Source organism: Ornithodoros turicata, chromosome 6, assembly GCF_037126465.1.
Source record: "Ornithodoros turicata isolate Travis chromosome 6, ASM3712646v1, whole genome shotgun sequence".
In the NCBI taxonomy this organism is placed as follows: Eukaryota; Metazoa; Arthropoda; class Arachnida; order Ixodida; family Argasidae; genus Ornithodoros; species Ornithodoros turicata.
The window spans coordinates 55772261-55795899 of record NC_088206.1 but is presented as its reverse complement, the minus strand read 5'-3'; the positions used below and the strand labels follow the sequence as shown (position 1 = coordinate 55795899).

General features: G+C 47.3%; 2 protein-coding genes and 1 long non-coding RNA gene across 3 annotated transcripts; 2 read left to right on the top strand and 1 right to left on the bottom strand.

Moving 5' to 3' along the window:
- Positions 1–12195: 12195 nt before the first annotated feature.
- On the top strand, positions 12196–15396 carry LOC135398653 (uncharacterized protein K02A2.6-like). The gene has a single exon (XM_064630037.1). The coding sequence runs from the start codon at positions 12196–12198 to the stop codon at positions 15394–15396; it is 3201 nt and encodes a 1066-aa protein (XP_064486107.1).
- A 2275-nt stretch (positions 15397–17671) lies between these two features.
- Positions 17672–18500, bottom strand: LOC135398084 (uncharacterized). Its single transcript, XR_010423987.1, has 3 exons — positions 18393–18500; positions 18179–18291; positions 17672–17785 (listed from the first exon to the last, which is right to left on the bottom strand). It is a non-coding gene; the product is annotated as an uncharacterized LOC135398084 (long non-coding RNA).
- A 1781-nt stretch (positions 18501–20281) lies between these two features.
- Positions 20282–21787, top strand: LOC135398652 (putative nuclease HARBI1). Its single transcript, XM_064630036.1, has 2 exons — positions 20282–20902; positions 21191–21787. Exons 1-2 carry the CDS (start codon positions 20282–20284, stop codon positions 21617–21619), a joined length of 1050 nt encoding a protein of 349 aa, XP_064486106.1. The 3' UTR covers positions 21620–21787.
- Positions 21788–23639: the final 1852 nt, after the last annotated feature.

The following is a 23639-nucleotide window of genomic DNA, read 5'->3' as shown; positions in this document are numbered from 1 at the left end:
AATTTTATATCAAACTACACAGGAACGACGCTGCCAATTCGCGTCGGGTTTTCGGCGTTATTATCAGTGATGAACGCGGAGCAAAAAGGCACTACAGTTTCGGAATCGACCGGGACGGATGCGATAGTCCCTTTAAAGGTACTACGCATGCAGTAAAGTGTGTATGAGACCAATACGGTAATGTTCGGCATGGTTTCACAGTCCATTTGGGCAAGTTTCTCTTCCGAAAACAGCTTATTTATTAGATAAACGAGTTTCAAAGATTCACACTCCGTCTGCAGCTAAAGCCAGAATGACGTAAACCGGGCACACGAATGGGAGTGAAGCGCAGGTGATTGTCTCTGAGGCCGTCTGCTCCGCGTTCACACTGCAATATACTAAGTGACGTGACCATGTTTCATGGAACACGGTGTTACGGTGTTGGTTGTATAAACGCGTAAGTCGCTAACCAGAAACAGCATTCCACGAGCCGATCTCATGACTCCCGCACGGCGGTGTGACGCCAAGGTCTCTGCCGCTCCCTGATTGGCCTTGTCCGCGCCAAAGGGGAAACAACTCAATTAATTCGCGTAGTATTTTCGGCCTCATTATCGGTGATGAACGAGGAGTAAAATGGCACTTTAGTTTCGGAATCGAGTTGAGCAGGTGCGATAGTCCCTGCGGTCCCAGTCCTCCATTCCAAACCGGGCGTCTTTGTACCAATACTGCGCCGCTCGTCTATGCATGTTGTTGAATATAGTGGCGCCATTTGAAAGGTACTGCTGGTGGCTAGCGTGGACTGTTCTCCGTTTTTCGATACAGAGCGTAGTTGTAATGCATTGCAGCCACGAACATGAGGTTTTGCTCGATTATAGCTGCTGTTTGTACCACGATCACATGAAAACAAAAGAACGTTGCACTGTATGGGTTTTGGCATTGTGTTCTTTTATGCTGTAAGATGGGTGGACCGTTGTGACGTTTTTGGTATGTCGCATTGTTAATAAACTGTGGCTTTGTGAAGAACGTGGAAAATTGACTTTTTCAAGTGGTTCATTTCGACAGCTTTTGCCCAGTGTTAACAGTCAAGACGTTCACTGGGCGCGTAAAATTACCCGTACAAAGATTCCAAGTTTCAGAATGCTTAGAACATTTGCAACCAAGCTATGATCACCCCAGGGGCGCGTGAGCACCGCAGCCACGACTTCCTTAATAAGAGAGCGACCAGACCACTTTCCCAAAATCCCTATGGAGCGGGTCCACTGGACCTCCTCGCCCTTTCCTCCTCTCAACGGTGAAACGCCCGCTTGGCGCGCTGCCCACATTCCCTAAAAAACAGTGGGATGCCGCATTGGGACACGTGACGACAGGGTGTTCGGATTGACTCGTGTACATCTTTTCGACGTCTATATTGATTTGTAATGTACAATATCGACTCCTGTACTCGTTTTGTAGGGTCATACGTCACAGGGATGCTGTTTATTTTGTTTTCTCGTGCGATTGTACAGCCATAAGCATATGCAGTGCGTGACGCGAGCGCATCTCGTATTGGCACACAGTACAAGGTACTTGATTTGATACCACGACGTCCTTGAAAAACAAGTTCCCCCTGGTCGAACCTGGGAGGTACCCGGGTTCGAGTCCCGGAGCCGGCTGCTGTCTGATTTTTTCCTCGGTTTTCGTCAGACGCTTTCAGACGTATGTCGGCACAGTTCCCTTGAAGTTGGCCCAGGACGCATATTCCCCCAGGGCGTTAGTCGTGACGTTGCCCACCTGTATGAAGCAGACAACAGCGACCCCCTTCACCACCATCACCCCCACCCCCATACAGGTATCGCTGTAAAATCCCAATGCTCATTGGCGATCCAGCAGCGGAGCCAATCATGCTCTGTCACGTGGAAGTGCGCGCAGGGACTGAAACCGGGACGGAACCGAAGACCGCTTGGACCCAAATTTCTTCAGAATCCATATCTGCAATTCACCATTCGCAATTAACCGAGCCCGTAACCTGAACCGAATTATGCGATTTCGGTTACTGGTTCATAAGAATCCGTTCAAGCGTGAACGCGACCAACTTTGGATGAGATATTTATATTGCTTTACAACTCTGATTAGTGGTGTTGAACGTGCTTCTGTTGAACTAGATCTCTTCGTCATATGATGGCTGTACCTCTCCTCAAAGTAAAGGGGAAACAGTTCAAGACGTTCTCGCTAATATATACTTGCAGCGTAGTCTTTCTAATGGGGGAGGAGGGTTGTCTATATATATAAAAAGGCAAGGTTAGCCAGGCGAGGAGCCGGCTAAGCTTTTCGAATGAAATTTCCTGCGACTTATATGTTCATTTTTAGCCGTTTTCACTTTGCAGCTCATTTTACGACACCCACGCGGCCTGCAGATACATCATAGAGAAAACCGAAAAAGTACCTGTTCAACTGTTTGGTTACCGGTAACCGCCAGCATTAAAACGGCGAATCTCATAACTGTAACCGAAACCGCTTTCAGAGTTCTGACACCGAACCGTAACCGTATCGATATTCGCTTTGGTTTCAGTCCTTGAGTGATGGACAAAGGCCCGGTTCCATTGTTCGACTGGATCCATAACTCGTGCTGGTATTCGAAATGGTGCTTATTCGACCCGAATAAGGGTACATCGTTGTTATCTCGATTGGTTTGTTAAAATTACCATCTGCAATGCGCTGCTGCTGCGTGCCCATGTGCTCGTCGATGTAACATAATACTCCGGAGCAATCCTTGAGTATCAAAGACATCATTCTTTGAAACATGGCGGGCGCAGATGAAAGTCCGAAGCAGACCCGTTTGAATCTGTAGAGTCCATCATGGGTAATAAATGTGGACAAGCTCCTACTTTCAGGATGCAGAAGGACTTGATGGTACGCTGACCTTAAATCGATTCGAGAGAAGTACTGAGCTCCTGCTAGCGCATTCAGCAGCTCTTCTGTATGTGGAAGAGGGAACAGGTCTGTTCACCTCACGAAGGTCCACACAAAGGCAATCTTTCCATCCGTTTTTGGAATTACTACAATGGGGGAAACCCACTCTGACGCCTCAACCCGTTCTATTATGTCTTCCTTTTCAAGGCGACGCAGCTCTTCCGTAACAGCGTCGCGAACTGCCAATGGAAGTCGACGTAGTTTAGCAATTACGGGTGGGACATCTTGACGAACTTTCACCTTGAGGGTAAATCCGTTAGCCAAACCCAGCTCTGTTGAAAATAGCTTTGAGAAGTCCTGTGCAAGTGAGTCTGGTAGCATTGATGAAGCGAAGGACGTTTCATAGCAGCTGAGTGTTCCACCTTCAATATGTATGCAGAGTCCTTGGATGGCGTCAAGTCCCAATAACGTTGTTCCTCTGGAAACTACGAAAAAGCGAACAGCATGGTGCTTGTCTTCGTAAGTGACGGCAGCTTCGAAGCACCCCTTTACATCAATCTTCCGTCTTGAGTAAGCCACTAAAGCAGTGCGTGGTGGAACCAGAGTGAAACGAAATGTGATGAGCGAAATGTCTCCTGAAGAGATCTTCTTGCAGAATGGATACTGACGATCCCGTATCAATCAATAACTTTATCGGTACAGTTTCAAGACGCGCTTCGATGAAGAGACCTTGCCCTTCCTTTGAAGGTACCACGACATTTAGAACTTCATCCTCCTCTGTAGAAAGCTCCTGTACTTTCGTCGGTGTCTTCGACGCTCGACAAACCGTGGCGTAGTGACCAACCTTGCCACAATTGTTGCAACGCTTGTGAAACGCTGGACAATTCGAAGCATTTGCGAGATGCTGCGTTGTCCCGCACCGATAGCAGCGTAGTCTTAGCGCTCCGTCCTTGCGCTGAGAGTTCTGGGAATGATGCAGCTGGCGCGTTTGTCCTTTACTTTGACGCCCTCGGGTCTTCGACGCCGGAGCGTTGCCGATGGCTTGAACGACATCACCATGTACGAAGGACTGGGTTTCGTCCGATACCCTTTCACAATGCTTCGCGATGTCCACGGCACGAGAAAACGTTAGAGCCAATCCGTCAAGGAGAAGCCTCCCACGTATTTGCTGCGATGATACTCCTTGTACAAATTGGTCTCGCAAGTTGTCTTCAGTTTGGGCGCCAAAGTTGCATGAAGCGGATAACTCCCGTAAGGCCAAAACAAAATCGTCAATGCTCTCGCCCGGTAGCTGAGTTCTTCTCCTGAACTTGTGGCGTTCCGTCACCACGTTGATGGTGGTAGCGAAGTAAGCATCTAAAGTACGTAGGGCCGTTTCGTACTCGTCAGGGACAGGCGTCACTGTACCTGACACGGTACTTGTAGACGGTGTTGCGCCGGCTTCACGTGATGCAGTTTGCGTAGCTTCGTGTACTACTTCTGGAAGCGTATTATAAATGCGAAGGCCTTCTATCCCCAAGCAATGTAGAAGGATTTGCTTCTTCCTTTTTGATGTGAATTCCTCAGCTCCTGAGGCTCCCAAGAAATTGCAGAACAGTTGTCTCCATTGCGTCCATGGAACGTTAGGCTTGCCGGGAGTGGATAAGAACGTGGGCGGAGGCGTAATACCACCGAAGCTCATGATGAATCTTCAACGTGGTGCAGTTCCTTCTCTTCTCAAAGCCCTCGTCGCCAATGTGGTGTCGGTCGGAAGGAAATAACTACCTTTGTAAGAAAGAATCCAACTTCCATGGAGCCTGCATGACGCGACCATGAGGAGATCAACTTCTTTCTCTTTATTTTTCGATAACCATCGTGCTGACCATCTGGTCCGCATGCTCATGCCGATATGACCGTAAGAACACAACAGTACCAAAATACCGCAAATTGTATTTGAAATATAGCTGTATTTTAATACAACACTCCAAATACGTACAAGTCTGGTTGGAAGTATGCGCGCGGCGCGTTCGGTTCCTCACGCGCAGAATATTTTTCTAGCCATTGTTCGACTGGATCCATAACTCGTGCTGGTATTCGAAATGGTGCTTATTCGACCCGAATAAGAGTACATCGTTGTTATCTCGATTGGTTTGTTAAAATTACCATCTGCAATGCGCTGCTGCTGCGTGCCCATGTGCTCGTCGAATACACGAAAGAGGGACCCTGGTGTGTCCTTCCACGAGGTTCCGGCAGACCTCGAGCTACGTGAGAAGTGGCTGAAGCTGATTGCCCGCAAGAACTGGGAGCCAAGTTCCACGTGCAACTCCTCCGTCGTCTGCAGTAAACACTTCGTCGTGTCAGATTTCAAGGAAAATACAAGGCTGCGCTTACTAAAGAAGGGAGCGGTACCCAACGTGTTCCCAGGCTACCCGCTGTACATGACGCCCAAGACTCCTCATGTTCGTCGAGAACCAGAGAGCCGTAAGCGCGCCATGACTGCCTACGTTGACGAGGCAACGGGCAAGGGCGCAGAGTCGCACAAAAGGCGAAAGACAACTGCGACGAACGTGTGCGATACGCCGTCCGTCGAGGACTCTGTGGTTTCCGACGACGTTTCTTCTGTGGGCAAAGAATTACTTATTACGGAGGAGGCAGCCCTCACCCCTGCACAGCCTGTGGAACAAGAACCCACATCGGACAGTTTTGCAAGAAGTGATCGAGGTACTTATTCCCACTTGAACCACTTAAAGAGTACTCCAGTGTTCGCAAAGCGATCGTTCTCGACACAGACGGAAAAGGCAAATTTCACCGCTTTTATTGAACGACGTAAATGGAGGGCTAAGGAGCGATCTCTTCGACAGCAAATATCGCGACTGAAGGAGTCTTTAAGGAAACATCAGGAGGAGCTTCGCCAGCTCAAAGACGACTTCAGTGTTAATGCCTTCCTCGATGTCGTGACGGATGCTCGGCAAAACAAGATCAGAGCGACATTTGGTCTTGACCAAGTTGTCAATTACAAGAGGAAGAGGCCAACATGGTCAGAACTCACTGTAAGGTACTGTGTGATCTTGAGGAATCTTTCCACTAAGGCCTATGAGTACGTTCGGTGTGAAGAGTTGCTGCGACTACCGTGCAGAAACACCTTGCAGAAATACATCCGGACATCGACTGGTGAGGTTGGCTTTAGTCCTCTCGTTCGCTGTAGGCTGGATATTGAGCTCCAGAGCCTAGCTGCGCCTCAGTCCAAAGTTTGCAGTCTCGTTATCGACGAGATGCACATTAGGCAGAGGTTAGAATATAACAAACAGCGAGATGCATTCATTGGGGACGTCAACATGGGCAAGGAGTTGGGCCACCTCACGCCAGCCGAACATGTTACCACTCTGGCCAATTCATTGCTTTGTTTCCTGCTCTGCGGCCTGGCTGAGCGTTTCAAGATACCGGTTGCATACTTCTTCACCAAAGCTTGCACACCACCGGATCTTGCGCAAGCCATCGTATACGTCATAAAAAGTACTGAACAGCTGGGGTTCAAAATTGTCAGGTTGGTTACGGACAACCACAAGACCAACGTTGCCGCCATGGACATATTGTGCCATGGACAAGCCACGACGTTTGCCCCGCACCCTGTGGACCCATCAAGACGTCTTTTTTTGGCATTTGACCAATGCCACATTATCAAAAATGTCAGGTCCCAGTTTCTTGCGAAGGATATGGGCGGCCAGAAACAAATCTCATCTTCATGGTTGAAGGACCTCTACAAAATGCAGCGAGGGTCAACCGTAAAGCCCATAAGGTTCCTCACCCGCAAGCACGTTTATCCGTCAAACATAGAGAAGATGAGCGTAGTGCACGCTGTACAGGTTTTTTCACCTCCTGTGACGGCGGCGCTGCAATACATGAAAGACCAAGCTGGTCACACATGTGACGTGCAGTTCGCATCAGTTGGGCCAACAGTGGAGTTCATGACAATGATGCACAAATGGTTCACTGTTATGGACGTGAGTAACACGCGGCAGCATATTCACAAGAACGACCCTGATACAAGACCTTTCTATGACGGGCATGATGACAGGCTGCAGTGGCTGGAGACAGTCTTTCTCGACTATGTCCAAAAACTGAGGGACGAGAGCCATCCCTTCTTCCCAACTTCCTGAGCAAGGAGACATTTCACGCCTTGGTGCTGACAACAAGATCAAACGTGCAATGTATTCGCTTCCTCCTCAGCAAGAAAAATTTCATGTTCGTTCTCACACGAAAGTTTTCAAGCGATCAAATCGAGGCGCTTTTCGGATTTCTCCGGAGAACTGCAGGATGCAACGACGCCATGGACATGAGGAGCGTTCTCAGCGGTATTGAAAAAATGCTGAAGACGGGTATTGTGACATCATCAAACCGCAGCAACCTAAGTTGCCCCGGGTCACTCCTCAGTTCACAAGCGATCAGTAATCAGGTCATTGAGAACGGGGGTAGCCCAGCCGCCGTGTTTTTCCCACCGCTGGCAAAAGAAAGACTTCGTGAACTGTGCACGACACCAAAACCGCGGTTGCCGGACCCAGAGGTAGCCAGCATTGCTCTAATTGGTGGGTACCTAGCTCGGGTGATATCAGAAAAGCTAAGCTCCTCCTGCATCGAGCTGGTTGAAAAACCGAAGGGAAACACACCTGTCGATGGACTCATTGCCTACCAGGATCGAGGAGGTCTCAAGTATCCTTCGAAAGACCTTGTTTCCGTCCTTATAGGCCTCAGAAGCTACTTAGATATTGTACTCCTTCACAGGAAGCGTATGGTTAAGCCACTTGAGTCCAGTGTAAGACACGCTGTCGAGGTGCTGATGGATGCCCCCGTACTTCTGTGCGAAAATGGAGATAGCGAGCACAGAAGGACATTGTGGAGTCTTTTGTGCAGGAAGTTTATAAAACCTCTCCTTAGCAACTACGCATTAACTGTGGCTGACAAAAATTCTATCGCGAAAATGTTCGCAAGAAAGCCACTGTCACGCAAAGTACTGAAACTCTAGAGCTTTCTCTCACTCAGTTCTTAGCAGCGTTTGCACAATAAGTCTTCGAATGTGAACAGTGTTCTTCTTTTTGTTTGTTTCTTCTCCAAGTCTCCGAAAGTGAACAGTGTTGTTCTGTTTGTTTTTTCTATAACTCCTGCCTCTGAAAGTGAACAATGTTCTTTTTTATTGTTTTTGTTTTGTACAACTTCAATCTTCGAAAGTGAACAGTCGGTACAGTGAGGCACGAGGACAGTGTGACAGCAGGAAAGTGGACATGAGGGCAGTACCTGCAGGTACCGTGACACAGTTTTTATCTTTCATCGCCTTTCTATTATTGAGAAATTTGGAAGTGAGATTTTAGCGTACATCCCGGGTGCTCGGGTCAAACCTGCTCTCATGCAAGTCATTCATGTCACGGCCTAACAAAACACTTACGCACAGTTTGCACATAATTAAAAGATAAAGCTGTTCGTTCTTCAATCATTCTGCAGTTTACACAAACGGAAGAGCACTAAAAGGAGCCGGGAGCGAGCGAAACAAGTACAGAGACCGGCGGTCCTGTCCCGAGTATAGTCACGGGGCCTACCGCCATCTCTCGTCGCACGAGGGAAACCGAGCCTTCGCCAGGGCTCGTTCCGTTCCATTGGTAAGCGCGCGATCTGACAGGCATTCATTTACAGAGGAGGCGTTGGCACTTGGCCTTCGGGAGAGGAAAATCAGTTGCGCTGCGCATGCGCTAGAAGGGATGTCACGTGTCTCTCTTTGCTGCCGCCGTGCCGTCTGCTCGCTTCGCCTGCGCATGCGCTAGCACACAGCGGTTTGTTTTTGTGGTTTGTGGTAGCGGTGGCGGTGAAGCAACTTTGCCAAATATTCCGTTCAAGTTCCTCGCTGGATGTCCCGCTCGTCCGTCGATGTTCAGCAGGTGAGGGAACGTTTCAGCAACGCCTGCGAGTTTCATGCTCCCGGTTCAAAAGGTGAGGGCGTCTGTACAAAATTGTAAAATGGGCCGCTCTGTTACTACAGATGCAGCAAGTGCCAGTCCACTTTTTCTCAGCTGCACCTTCTCAGTCCAGGCAGCAACAGCACCAGGTGAATGTAGGTACACAACTTCCAAGTGAAAGCCGCACGAGTGCAATTCTGAAGCTGGTAAGTACGTCTCATGCTACACACCATTCGCGTTCAGCGCTCTTATTTTGCATGTGTTGTAGCAAGTAATTCAGTGGCATAAACCGGCAGACTGGTGCGTAATGTACACCCATAGTGCCAAGTTGCACTAATTCTGGTGACGTGTTCGTGAAATCTGTGTAATCGGACTGTCTAATTGCCACCTGGTCGCGGTATATGAGTACGAAATATCGTGGTTTCGGCAGTTATCAGTAATCTTTCGTTGTGCTTAATGGTTCCTATTACTTTGTATTTGTGTTTCTACTGAGAATTATCATACTGTATTCTTAACTGGAGCAACAAAATTACCAAACACATGAGGATTGAGTTGAAACTGAGGACATTGCTTATTTTTACTGATTTCAGATTTTCAGGCATGGAGAGAAGAAATGCAGGATGCAGCCAAGAGTCATTTTACTAAAGGCACAGGGGTAAAAAGATTGAAAGATGGAGGTTTAAAGTGTTGTTATATTTGTAACTGATCGGGTGCTTTTACACAGAAGAACGTCAAAGGAAAAAGGTCCATAAAATCATAAGGTTCCGTCAGGCATGGGGCAACCTGCATTGATGATTCGTCTGCATTGTTCCAGACTGGCAAGGTTCCAGGACACAACGGGACATTCCTAAGGGGCCCCCTACCATCTCGCTCATGATCAGAGCTGACAATTAAAGCATAAATTTCCAAAGATTCTCTAAAAAGTGGCATGCATTTCAGAATTTGTATGAGTACAACACAACAGCGTGTACAGCCCGAGACAAAAGTTCACGGCACTACGCCTTTCTTCATCGGAGCGGTCCCCTGCCAGCTACCAGCAAAAGATCGAATAAGAAACGGGTCTATCTCTCAGTATGTGCGTCCGCTCTTGTTTGATGGTAGGGTGTCACTCCAATGGAGAAATGTGACACCATGGTGGTCCGTAAAGATTTGTACCAAGCTGCCCATCGTACAACCCCGACAACTAACAAACACTGCTCGGTAAGGTCAGTGTTCCAATTTGAGATTTTGCTGCCTATTTCTTCCCAAAAGGCTGCTCTTGCTTGTGAACTCTGGTGTACCAAAACAAGTTCAGAACAAAGAATTTATAGTTAGACTTTGAAGGCAGTAGTCAACATAAATAAATTTTACCTCTGAGATGATTGCCCATTCAAGGCAACAACAAACTCGTAGGTTCACCACATCATCTAAACTTCCTCGGCCTGTTACAGCTTGTTTCTGTCCACAAGGAGTGGTGACATGAACTATCATTCATCGAGCATTTGTCAGGAGGTTGTTAGAGGAATCAGTCAGACAGATGTGCTTCAGATGTTTTTGTTTTTTTTTTCAGTTTTCAGGTTTTTATTGTTATTCCATGACAGTATACACTGATACTGATAGTGGGCAAGCCCTGTTGAACAGTCCAAGACACAGTCAGTGCAAATGTCTACACAATTTGAGGGGAACAGAAATACCAAGAACACATGACAAGTATTAGAAACAAATAGCAAATGAATGAAGAGAAATGCGAATCATCAAAAAGTAATTGCATGTCACCCTCCGTATCAGCAGAAAAGTCCTGTTTGATGGTGTTTTTGAAGGATGCCAGATTATTGTTGGGATGAATGCGTACACCAGTGTTTCTCAAACTGTGGGTCATGAGCTGTTGAAAGATTCATTGTTTCATGCCCAACCAGAGGGTAAAGCTCAATTCATGTTCAAAGCATTAATGGACTGTCATGTGTTGTCAAATGACAGTGTTGCATTCATGAGTAAATGATGTAGATGTGAAGGTCCTTAAACATGAATTCAACAGAAATCCTCTGGCTGGGTGTATTTCCTGCTGCTTTGCACACTCTTGGAATCTGGTTGAAAACTGCCCTGCTACTATGGCTTTCTTCACACCATCTGTGCATCAATATTTGAACAGATTGGGACAAAAGTTTATGGAGTGTTGCATTTCTTCATGGGAGTGACACTCTAGCAGCAAACAGGAGTGGCCACACACACTGAGAGGTGGACAGAACAGCCAGTCACCTGTTTCTTATTCGATATCTTCCTGCTAGCCAGCAGGGGGCCGCTCCGATGAGGTGCAAGGCAACAGGCTCATTGATATAGTGTCCAGCTGGAATTTGTGGTATTTTGGAACGATGTATTGCTAACGAGACCAGTAAAAATATCCAAAACTGGACCTGGACTGCGTGTTTGGCTCACTGAGGTTACTGAAGAGCTACGTTTCCTTGAGGTGTGAAACAAAGCTTGATAAAATGAATCAACCAAGTTGTGTGATCTAACTGCCCAATACTGAGTAGATTTACAATATAGATTTGCAATATCTTGAGGACTTTTGCTCTCTTGTAACAAATGCTAAACAAATGCAAAGTTATTTTCACGCACATAGTATGATCTTCTGAATTCCCAGTAGCTGTTCGAACACATAGCTCCTTTCACATAGCTGCACCCGTTTTAACTCCTTGCATCTTTGTTGAGACAAAGCGGAGTTGTTTGGCATTTTTGTTCTGCAGTATCACAGCAGGTTTAGCACTGCATAGCCAAGATCGTACCTTTACTAGTGCATCTGGGAGGTCCCCATAGAACCTCCCATAATATTTTCTGGCTACCACACGGATAGCCAACACTAGCATGAGACAAAGTAGAAGCCAACTTGAATATACAAGGCGTAATGATGTGCATGAAGAATTTTAAAATGATTGAGCATTGTATGCGAATTACATTATCAAAATGTTGATGAGAGTCATGTACCCCGGCCACCATATTTTTGATGATAACGAAAGACTGCAATTGAGCTGGTGTGATGCCAATATATTTTTCCTTTAATCTAATGAAATAATTATGCATTATATATAGTCATGAAGAGTTTGCTGATGGATGTTGGAAGGGTGTACATTTCCTTAGATAAATCATTCACAAGAATACACACAGCGGCTTTGAGCTCACCAAGGTTTTATGCAATGCCAACTGATGTTAGTATTTTCATGGTAAAAAGCATCTGTTGCAGCTGAAGAAAACAATACCATCAGTCAGGGCAGTTGTCTCTGTCAGCAGAGTAATAGTGTGATAACGACGACGACGATGCCGGCAGTATTTAAGCCGTGGATGACGACAATAAAGTTGGCTTTTGGATTCAAGTCGCTGGCCGTGTATGACACGTTTCACATGGTGGCAGCGCCTTTCGAACATACACGTCATGGAGAACGCATCAGGTTCATCGCGGGTTGAAGAACCGAGCTCCACTCCTACGTCCACCGCGCCGGTGGCTCCTGTCATGACGAGTCTACTTCCACCGCCCAAGCCGTTGGATATTTCCGGTGACATGTGGCAAGCATGGAAGACTTGGAGAGCAGAGTATGATCTCTTCGCCGTTGCAACCCACCTCACCCAACAACCTAGCAAGGTACAGGCAGCAACATTTTTGGTATGCATCGGTGACGTAGGGCGGCGGATCTTTGATACGTTCGTATTCGAAAATGAGGCCGACAAGCAGAACGTTGAGGTCGTTCGAACGAAGTTTGAGGCCTACATGAAGCCAACAGTCAACCTGACCTACCATGAATTTGTCTTTGGAAAACGGGACCAGAAGGAAGGCGAGAGGTTCGACGACTGGCTCACAGAACTCAGGACGCTGGCTCGGAACTGTGAGTTCGGCGACTTCGAACAAAGGATGCTGAAAAGCCGTATAATACTGGGAGTCAAAGACCAACAACTACAAAGAAAACTCATAAGCGATAATCCAAGCTTCACGAAGGTCCTCGAGTGCTGTCGAACCCAGGAGATGTCAAAAGAGCGCTTTATGGAAATACGCAAAGAGAAGGTGCCTGACGGGGCAGAAGTAAACGGTTTAGCAACTTGCACATCCTGCGGGAATTGTGGCTACAAGGAGCATCGCTCAGGGAACTGCCCAGCACTCGGAAAACAATGCAGCAAGTGCGGACTTCGAAACCACTTCGCCAAGGTCTGCCGCGGACCGCCACGGAGGACCCGGAAGCCACAGAAGAGGAATCCCAGGAAAGGGAAGAAGCTGAACGAGGTTCGCGTAGAGACATCTCAGAGTGAGAGCGACGAAGACTACCTGCTCTGTCACGTGTCGGTTGGCAGTGTCCAAGCAGATGACCGTTGGACGACGGAGATAAGCATCGAGCAGGACAAGTTACGCTGCAAGATGGACACAGGAGCAAATTGCTCAGTGATCCCTTTGAGGCTGGTGAAGATGATCACGACGAAGCACGTCATGAAGAGCCGTGCAGCACTGAAGACTTTCTTCGGGTTCAGTAAGCGAGCTGTTGGAAAGGTTGTCCTTGAAGTGTCGACACCGCGCAAAAGGGTTCTCGAAGATTTCTTCGTTGTGGATGAAGACGTACAGACAACGCTTAGTGGAAGCCTTTGCGAAAGGCTTGGTCTTCTCAACCGAGTCGGATCCCTCGGCGCACAGACACAGAATAACGCTGCTCAGTTTGACCCGGCCAAAATGTTTGAAGATGTCTTTATTGGTCTGGGGAAACTCAGGGGAGTCAGGTATCGGATGAAGTTGCGACCCGGATCACAAGGCATAGTACGGCCGGCAAGAAAGGTTCCGCTAGCACTCAGGGATAAAGTGAAAGCTGAACTCCAAAGGATGGAGGCTGATGGAGTCATTGAGAGGGTCAACGAGCCCACCGACTGGTCCAGCTACATGGTGGTCGTCTCCAAACCAGGAAAGCTGAGGATCTGCATGGATCCGGTCGACCTTAACAAAGCCCTACGGCGGGAGCACTATCCCATGAAAACTCTGGAGGAGGTGGCATCCAAGCTGGCGGGAGCAAAAATTTTCTCCACGCTGGACGCATCGTCGGGATTCTGGCAGATTCCTCTCGATGAGGACAGCTCGAGAATATGCACCATGAGCACACCATATGGGCGGTACCGTTTCACACGAATGCCTTTCGGGATTTGTACCGCGCCTGAAGTCTTCCAGAAGGCCATGAATGATGTACTGGAAGGCCTCCCTCATGTTCAAGTCGTGATGGATGATATCCTGGTGTGGGGTACCGACAAGGAAGACCACGACCAAAACTTGCAACGTCTGCTCCAAAGATGCAGAGAAGTCAACCTGAAGTTAAATCTGAAGAAATGTCAGTTTTCAAGAACTGAAGTTAAATACCTCGGACACATACTCACGACGGAAGGGTTGAAAGTCGACCCAAACCGGGTTGAAGACATCAGCGCCATCGCACCGCCAAAAAACGTACATGAGCTCCGAACGTTTTTAGGAATGATTACCTACGTTTCAAGCTTCATTCCGAGACTTTCTCACCACACATCAGAGCTCCGAGAGCTCCTTAAAAAAGGCAATGCATGGGTATGGACTGAAGTGCACCAAACTGCCTTCGAGCATTTAAAGGAAGCTCTCACCAAGACGCCAGTTCTGGCTTACTACCAGCCTGGAAAGCAAATCACTCTATCTGTAGACGCCAGCCAGTACGGCATGGGGGCCGTTGTGATGCAAGAAGGAAAACCCCTAGCCTATTCATCAAGATCCTTCACAGGGGCACAAGAAAAATATGCACAAATCGAAAAAGAAATGCTTGCGATTGTACATGGCGGCAAGAAATTTCACCACTACATATTCGGACAACACACAGTCGTGGTAGAAACTGATCATAAGCCGCTGCAGGCCATCTTCGCAAAATCTCTGCATGAGTGTCCTCAACGCCTACAGCGCATGAGACTTTGTTTGCAAGCCTACTCATTGGACGTAAGGTACAGACCTGGCAAAGAACAGCTTCTGCCAGACGGCCTGTCAAGATTTCCAACAACAGAAGTCATGGACGAAACGGACGAGATGCTTCAAGTAAACACCCTACAGGAACTTCCCATTGCAGAAAGGAGACTGCAACTCATAAGGGAAGCTACAAAAACAGATGAACAGCTGCAGCTTCTTTCCAAGTACGCAGACTCTGGTTGGCCTGTACATCGAGGGCAGGTTCCCAGCCTGGCAGTGGAATTTTGGCCTCACAGAGAAGATATCCACATGGAAGATGGCATTGTTCTGCGCTCGAACAGGGTCGTCATTCCGCTTTCGATGAGGAAGTCTGTTCTCAAGCACCTGCACGCCGCGCACGTCGGTAAGGAAAAGATGAAAAGAAGAGCAAGATGCACCGTGTTTTGGCCAAAGTTGAACGATGCCATCGACAAGGTCTGCGACAACTGCGCCGAGTGTCAAGCAAACAAGCCGAGGAACAAGAAAATGCCAATGTTGTCTCATGAGATCCCGAGGTTGCCATGGGAGCGTGTTGGGCTGGACCTGTTCGCACACGGCCACAAGATGTACATAGTCATGGTTGATTTTTATTCATTCTACTTCGAGGTTCAGGAACTACAAACGCCCGCCAAATCAACAACTTCTGCATGAAAGTATTCGCCACCCATGGGCTGCCGGTAACTTTGGTGAGCGACAATGGTCCTCCGTTCAGCAGCTATGAGTTCAAGCAGTTCTTGGAACACCTCCAGATTCGTCATATTACAGCTAGCCCCTACCATCCGAGAAGTAACGGCATGGCGGAGCGTGCCGTGCAAGAGGCCAAGAAGCTTCTTCGTAGGACATCGACGGCTGAGGAGTTTTATTACGCACTCTTGGAGTGGCGTAACAGTCCACGCGACAGTGTCTTGAAGTCTCCGGCACAACGGCTGATGAGTCGCCAAACCCGAACCTTGGTACCCTGCGCTACGGAGCACTACAAGCCTGTTGTGGTTCCACCGGACACCGTGAGAGAAAGACTCAGCGAGATACGTCAACAGCAAAAGAAATTCTACGACCGAGGAACACGGCCGCTCCCTGAAGTGGAAAAGGGGTCAAGAGTGACCATCTACGACACGAATAAGAAAACGTGGTCTCCAGCCATCGTCGTAGGACATGCAACCAGCCCAAGATCATATGACGTTTCCACCCAAGATGGAGTTACCAGGACGAGGACCAGGGAGCATCTCAGAATGCAAGCACCCATGGATCATGTGGAGGCGGAAGACTCATCGGCTGGAGAAGTGCCAGCACCCCCACGCAGAAGCACAAGGGCGAAGAAACAACCGAAACGCTACCCGGACTGATTTCTTTAGTGTCATTTTATACGTTTATTCTCACTTGGTTTCTTGTTTGAAGAAAGGGGGATGTCAGCAGAGTAATAGTGTGATAACGACGACGACGATGCCGGCAGTATTTAAGCCGTGGATGACGACAATAAAGTTGGCTTTTGGATTCAAGTCGCTGGCCGTGTATGACACGTTTCACAGTCTCGTTATATTGCAAGAGAGTACTCAGTACTGGAGAGATATAAACACACGGAATAAAACAAACTGCCTAGTGCAGTGAGTGGAAAGTTTATTCCACTTCTTATTGGCAGAATATTAATACAATTTTTTCTACAAGAGTTCTCAGGTCAGAGCACTTTATAGGATATACAAATTGCCAATTATGTGTGTTATGTGTATGTATATCACCACACTTAAATGTATTTACCTGCTGTAATATACCCCACACCAAGCTAAAAATGGGGCATATTGTCTTCAGTTGAAAAGTCAATGCAGGAGAGCATGCATGGCTATAAAGTGTTTCACCTGAACCATTACCCAAAATGTATGAAGTGGCAGTACACAACTATCACATAGAATGACCCATCTGTGGTGCTATGTGTAGAATCTATGCACACTTTTCTTTTGATGTTAACATTGCCTTGAGTTTGAGGGAAAGCACAGGACGAACACGGGACGAGACGAACACAAACACACGAACCAGCAAAGAAGCTTTAATACACGAAGTGAAGGAGAGACGGGTAAAAAGAAAGTGTACACTTCGGCATTAACATCAAGTCAACACCAGCTAGCTTTCCTGCTCCTCCTGTGTTCGTCACACTTTTGTTGGTGCCCAAATGCCTTAACAGCTGTTTTTGCATGCCTGTCATGAGAACTAGCAAGAAATCCTCATCTTGCAACAAGTCAGTATTTCCTCGTTGAAAGACAGTAGGATCATCCTTCTTGCCTTTGTGTGTGAGGGAAAGCACTGGACTGTTTGTTTGGGCTCTGATAGAACTGACCAACAAGGCAACACTGGTTTGGTTGTCGTCGTGTTTCCTCTCACTGTAACATATATTATAGTCCCTCATGGTGATGTACAGGTACTGCCTTGTAGTGAGGTGAACTGGATCCTTTGAAACGTGCCATCCAGCACACCCCGAATACTGAGCTGCATAGTACGCTGAGTGCAATGCCGTCACGTAGTTTCCCTAACATAAACAAATAGTTTCTGGAAGGTAAAAAAGGACATTCCAGTACAACATAGTGTTTTACAAGTGCCTGTACGCCCGCAGCACATTGTTGCCATCGCGGCTTCTCCCGTACCTGTTTTTTTTTCTTTTTAGCAAGCTGGCACTTGCTTGGCTGACATCTCCTTTTGTGTGAATAAACATATACTCCCCCTGCATGGGCTGCCTCTATTACATCGTCCTCTGTTTTTGTAAGTGAGGTGTAGGACAGCCCCAAAATCATGTGCACAATAGGAAGCTTGGAAGACAAACGAGACCTTGCCAGTCTGGAACAATGCAGACGAATCATCAATGCAGGTTGCCCCATACCTGACGGAACCTTATGATTTTATGGACCTTTTTCCTTTGACGTTCTTCTGTTCTGACCCGATCAGTTACAAATATAACAACACTTTAAACCTCCATCTTTCAATCTTTTTACCCCTGTGCCTTTAGTAAAATGACTCTTGGCTGCATCCTGCATTTCTTCTCTCCATGCCTGAAAATCTGAAATCAGTAAAAATAAGCAATGTCCTGAGTTTCAACACAATCCTCATGTGTTTGGTAATTTTGTTGCTCCAGTTAAGAATGATAATTCTGAGTAAAAACACAAATACAAAATAATAGGAATCATTAAGCACAACGAAAGATTACTGATAATTGTCGAAACCACGATATTTCTTACTCATATACCGACTTCGGTGTTAAGATGGAAGAGGTGACAATTAGACAGTCCGATTACACAGATTTTACGAACACGTCACCAGAATTAGTCCAACTTGGCACTATGGGTGTACATTACGCACCAGTCTACCGGTTTATGCCACTGAATCATTTGCTACAACACATGCAAAATAAGAGCGTTGAACGCGAATGGTGTGTAGCATGAGACGTACTTACCAGCTTCAGAATTGCACTCGTGTGTCTTGGAAGTTATGTACATACACCTGGTACTGCTGCTGCCTGAACTGAGAGGGTGCAGCTGAGAAAAAGTGGACTGGCACTTGTTGCATCTGTAGTAACAGAGCGGCCAATTTTACAATTTTGTGCAGACGCCCTCACCTTTTGAACCGCGAGCATGAAACTCGCAGGCGTTGCTGAAACGTTCCCTCACCTTGTTGAACATCGACGGACGAGCGGGACATCCAGCGAGGAACTTGAATGGAATATTTGGCAAAGTTGCTTCACCGCCACCGCTACCACAAACCACAAATCTCATCCTCAAGCAAACAAACCGCTGTGTGCTAGCGCATGCGCAGGCGAAGCGAGCAGACGGCACGGCGGCGGCAAAGAGAGACACGTGACATCACTTCTAGCGCATGCGCAGCGCAACTGATTTTCCTCTCCCGAAGGCTGGGAGCACTGCGGATGTCCAGGGGCGGATTACTGGCCATTGCATCGGTGCGTCGGCCTAACGTGGCAACGCCCACCGTCGGGCGAGCGCGCGCTGCCGACGCACGATCTGAAGTGGTCAGTAAGGCCACCGTCGTCCGCTGGATAGGCGAGCCTCGCCGGCGCGAGGAGCAATGACGCTACTCTCGGTGGCAGTAGCAAGCCTTATTTATGGCTGACCACTCCCGAACCCCTATCAAGCAAGCAAGCAGGCTCAAGTCTGTCAAGCAAAAAGCCTAAATTTGACGACATTAACTTACTTTGTATTTACCTCTAACAAATATAAATTTTGTTACCGCGTGGAAAGAAACCTTCTTGCACATACTTCGCTAAATGAGCACGTAATACACGAATCAGCCAATGCGAATGCAGTGCGGTATCGTCTGCTGCCGTCGCTGGCTCGAAGGGAATCCTTCGGCGCTCGGAGGTGTCTCTTTTTCTTTTCACTCTACACATGTGTTGAGAATTAGTTTCGTATTTTATTTTAACATCACATTCGTAGAAGACGAGGACGGTGATCTGTGCACTATACGCCGCGTGGAAGATTGCTATACTGACGAGGATAAAGTTATTTGGTGGACTTACGGTGTGCTTGCTGAGCTTGTCGAGTGATCTCGTCCTCCTTTTTAGTTCTACAACCAAACTAAGCAGTGATTCGGGTAACAGCTCACGACTACACAGCCTGCTGGGGCTTCCAGAGAGTTGCCGGCTACAACAAGCAGCCAAGCTCAAAATGTGCGGAGCGGAAGCAGATGTCGACGGAGGAGGAGGCAGGTGCCACCATCAATGTCCACCAACTCCTTGAAGAACGAAGGAGAATCGTGGAACAACAACGGCGGACCGCAGGAAGCATTGATCGCCTATGCCAAGTATGCCCAATGAAAGAGTTACTAACAATACGGATAATAAAATATGTGCTGGCTCATTCCCGCAGGCACTGGCTCCAATATCACAATATTTTGCGCACAAGCTTCTGCAGAAAAGGCATACAAAGTAATAGCGCTAGTATTGCTAGTTTTTTTAGTGCTGTGTCCAAATATTTCATAAATAAAGAAATGTCATGCTTGTGCAAGACGGAGTTAATTTCACAACGGTGGGTTACATACACACGAACTCAGCTAATGCGGGTCTATAACATTCCCTATATGGGGAACACTCGATGTCATGTCAATGTTTCCATATACATCCTGTATGTGTATACACGAGGCTTTGGACAGTCGGAAGAAGGAAACAAACTGCTCTTCCGACAACGACGTGAAGACATCCTTGTGAGCACGAAATGTCCTCGTTGACTGCACTGAAGTGGCTACTTGGTCTTCAAGAAACCCGTACACAAACGCCATTTTCAACGATTTTTCAATTTCGCAGCGTTTTGCGTCGGCTGACCTCCTCGCCCAATGGCTACGAACGACACACACCCGGCGATGGTGGCAGGCTGCAAGTAAGGTCACTTCTTCCTTCTCACGACGAAGCGGGTCACGTGCAGCACGCGTTACTATGGAGACGACGCTGCGCTACGCACCGACAAGTGGCCAGTAATCCGCCCCTGGTCTCTAGTATAGTAGTAGGTCATGGCTCGAGGTATCGCGCTCGTGCACGCGCTATACTGAGATGGCTGCCATGGACAGGCTTACTTGGCTGCATGAGAGATGGGACGTGGAAGATTTCACAGAATCAGTCGCGTTTATTACTCGCTGTGCGCTTCTAACTGCGAATCGGCGACCTCTTCTTGCAGCAGTGCAGAGGCGATTACTGTATGAACAGCAGAACCCATTGGAACGGTACACCAATGAAGATTTCAAGCAAAGGTACCGGTTGAGCAAAGCCACTGTTGTTTCCATCGTAGAGGAATTGCTGCCGCTGCTTCGGCCATACCCAAATGAACGAGGCTCGCCATTGCCGCCACTGTTGCAAGTGATTACAACTCTGCGGTTCTATGCTGCTGGTACTTTTCAGCTGGCCAACGCGGACATTTCCAGTGTATCGCAACCGACGGTGTGCCGCCTAGTGAAGACGGTCAGCAGAGCCATCGCCACCAAGTTGGTTCTGTGCCACGTTACCTTTCCTGCACCCGAGGGCATGACTCAGGCTATGCAAAATTTCTATACAATCGCCAGTGTACCAGGTGTAACTGGGTGCATTGACTGTACTCATGTTAGGATAAAGAGCCCCAGAAGTCCTGCAGCGGAAACGTTCCGAGACAGGAACGGCAACTTTTCTACTAACGTTCAGGTGAAACGTTCCTTATGTTTCAATTATTCCGTTGTGCAATGCATAGTTATTGAGCTGACCTTTATCTTGCCATAGAGGCGTACGGATAAGAATTTGTATTTGTTCTGCATTTCCCTTTTCGGTAGTGAGGTTTCCAAACATGAACGACTGGACGAAATGAAAATTATTTGTATCAGTATGTAAATGGCATGCAAAGTTCTCCTGTCGAACTGTAATATGTCAGAAGTGTATACGTACTTCCAGTCGTGTCGTAATCACACTTTCTCATTGTCTGTGTTCCCATTATAGGCTATAACTGGCCCAGAACTGCAATTCTTTGATGTTGTCGCTAGTTGGCCTGGCTCTGTCCACGACAGCAGGATCTTCGACAACAGCCGTGCCAAGTTCTTGTTCGAAGAACGTTTGTTACCTGGCATTCTGCTTGGCGACAGTGGTTATCCATGTCTTCCATATCTTCTGACACCATTACTACAACCGCGCTCGCAAGCTGAGAAACGATACAACACCGCTCGCATAAAGACCCGCAACGTGGTTGAGCGTGTCTTTGGTGTGTGGAAGCGACGCTTTTCATGCCTAGACATGAAACTTCAAACCAAAGTCAAGACATCAGTGACAATCATAACTGCGTGTGCAGCGTTGCACAATATTGCACGAAAAATGAACGACTCGTGGGAGCTAGCAGATGCCCCACAAAGTACAAACGAAACAGCTGCTTAGGAGTGCCGCGGCCATAGGTCGGCGAATTCATTCATGATGGCCTTCACCGACTTCATTCACCATCACCTCATAGAGAATGATGTGATGTTGAATGAAGGGTATGATGTGATGTGAAGTTGAAGTTGAATGAGCGGCATGATGTGAAGTGAAGTTGAATTTGAATGAAGGGCTATGATGTGATGTGAAGTTGATGTTGAAGTTGAATGAAGGGCTATGACGGGATTTGAAGTTGAAGTCCGCGTGATGGGTTTTGAAGTTGAAGTCCGCGTGACGGGTTTTGAAGTTGAAGTCCACGTGATGGGATTTGAAGTTGAAGTCCGCGTGATGGGATTTGAAGTTGAAGTCCGCGTGATGGGTTTTGAAGTTGAAGTCAGTGTGGTGGGATTTGAAGTTGAAGTCAGCGTGATTGGTTTTGAAGTTGAAGTCAGCGTGTGTGGGTTTGGAAGTCTAAGTCCGTGTGTTGGGTTTTGAAGTCAGCGCGATGGTTTTTACGGGGAAGTCAGCGGGATGGGTTTTGAAGCTGAAGTCTGCGCGATAGATTTTGAAGATGACGGATAGGTTTTGAAGGCGACAATGTTTAGTCGATGTCTGACCTTCACGTGTCGTGACAGTTACTTGTGCGAACGCGTGCGTAGTGAATGGCAAATGTGTATTGGAGTGCACCGAGCGAACATAAACGCTTCGCGTTTCGTGTCTGGTGTGGGCGTATGGGCGTGACACTGCAGATGCCTGGCGGACTTCCCCCCCCCCCCCCCTGTTGTGTACCGGCGGTCGCAGGGAGGGAAAGTGTTTGGAACGCGTTACTCTCTGGCGTAGTGGGGCGCGGAGGGCAATGTCATGACCCCGGCGGCAATAGGAGATATGCGAAATAGCGCCATCTGTCGAGTGCGCCGCTCCCGACTGCCATGGCAAAGGCAGATCTCTCACGAGCTGCAGCGCGACTTGGGGGGGATTCTGCTAAAGAGAAATCCACGGCCGCAATTTTTGAAGCACTGCTTCTCGGTGGAGTACAGAACGTTTCGGCGGAATGTACGAATGACAAACTGTTCAGAACTCTAGTCTCAGCAGCAGAAATAGTCCTACAGTTTTGCGATCGATTCCATTTTCAGCGAGATCTCACACGGCATTTATCATCGACGTTCGGCATTTGCATTTACTTTGTTTTCTGCAATACTTCACTTTTTAGTTTTTGCTGATATTGTGATGGTAAGATTAAATGAGATACTGGTCTTATAAAAGGGAATATTTTGATGCAGGAGTTTTTCATACCATTTGCCGCACTGTGCCGAGCAATTTCTTCCTTAATGTTTTGAGATTCTGGTAACCACGCCACGGTTGTAGTGCTGCTGCATTTGGTAGTTGTGATATATAATTAGACGATATAGTAGTAAGTTTCAGATTTAGATGTTGGAAGGTATCTGGTTCTATCATTGCTGCTTGCTCTCTTTAAGCCACGACTTGACCCGTTTGTCGAGCATGTGACTTCATGACCAACATTTATTTGTTATTTAATAAATAAATATTTGATCAACATAAATGCCATGATTCTGAACCTGTAATAAGAGTGGTTTTATCCTACGAAGTTCAACTACAAGAAGTGATCTTCCTTAACGCACACACAAACACAAATAAGATTTAAAAGCAAATATTCATAGATGATGTCCTATTCTCGCGTTCTGGCCTGTTTAGTGGTTCGACTAATTTCTTTTCTTTTCTTTCCCTTGTGCACGAGAAACTGGAACACAGTAGAGAACACATAGAGACCGCAAATTATTGTGCACATGCTTATTTGGAGTTAGGATGTACGTCAAGAGAGCGCACTAGGTACATATGCAAAACAATATTCCAATCTATCACATTTGACAATTCACCTGCGGGTTATGATATAATTCACCATAAGTTCAGTGATTTTACAAAAAGAGTCAAATCAGGATCACTCATATCACATTATGGGTCTGCCTCTCAGGTTCTGCATCAGTGGTGCATAAACGAGCGGCAAATGTCTGATTCTAAAGTGACT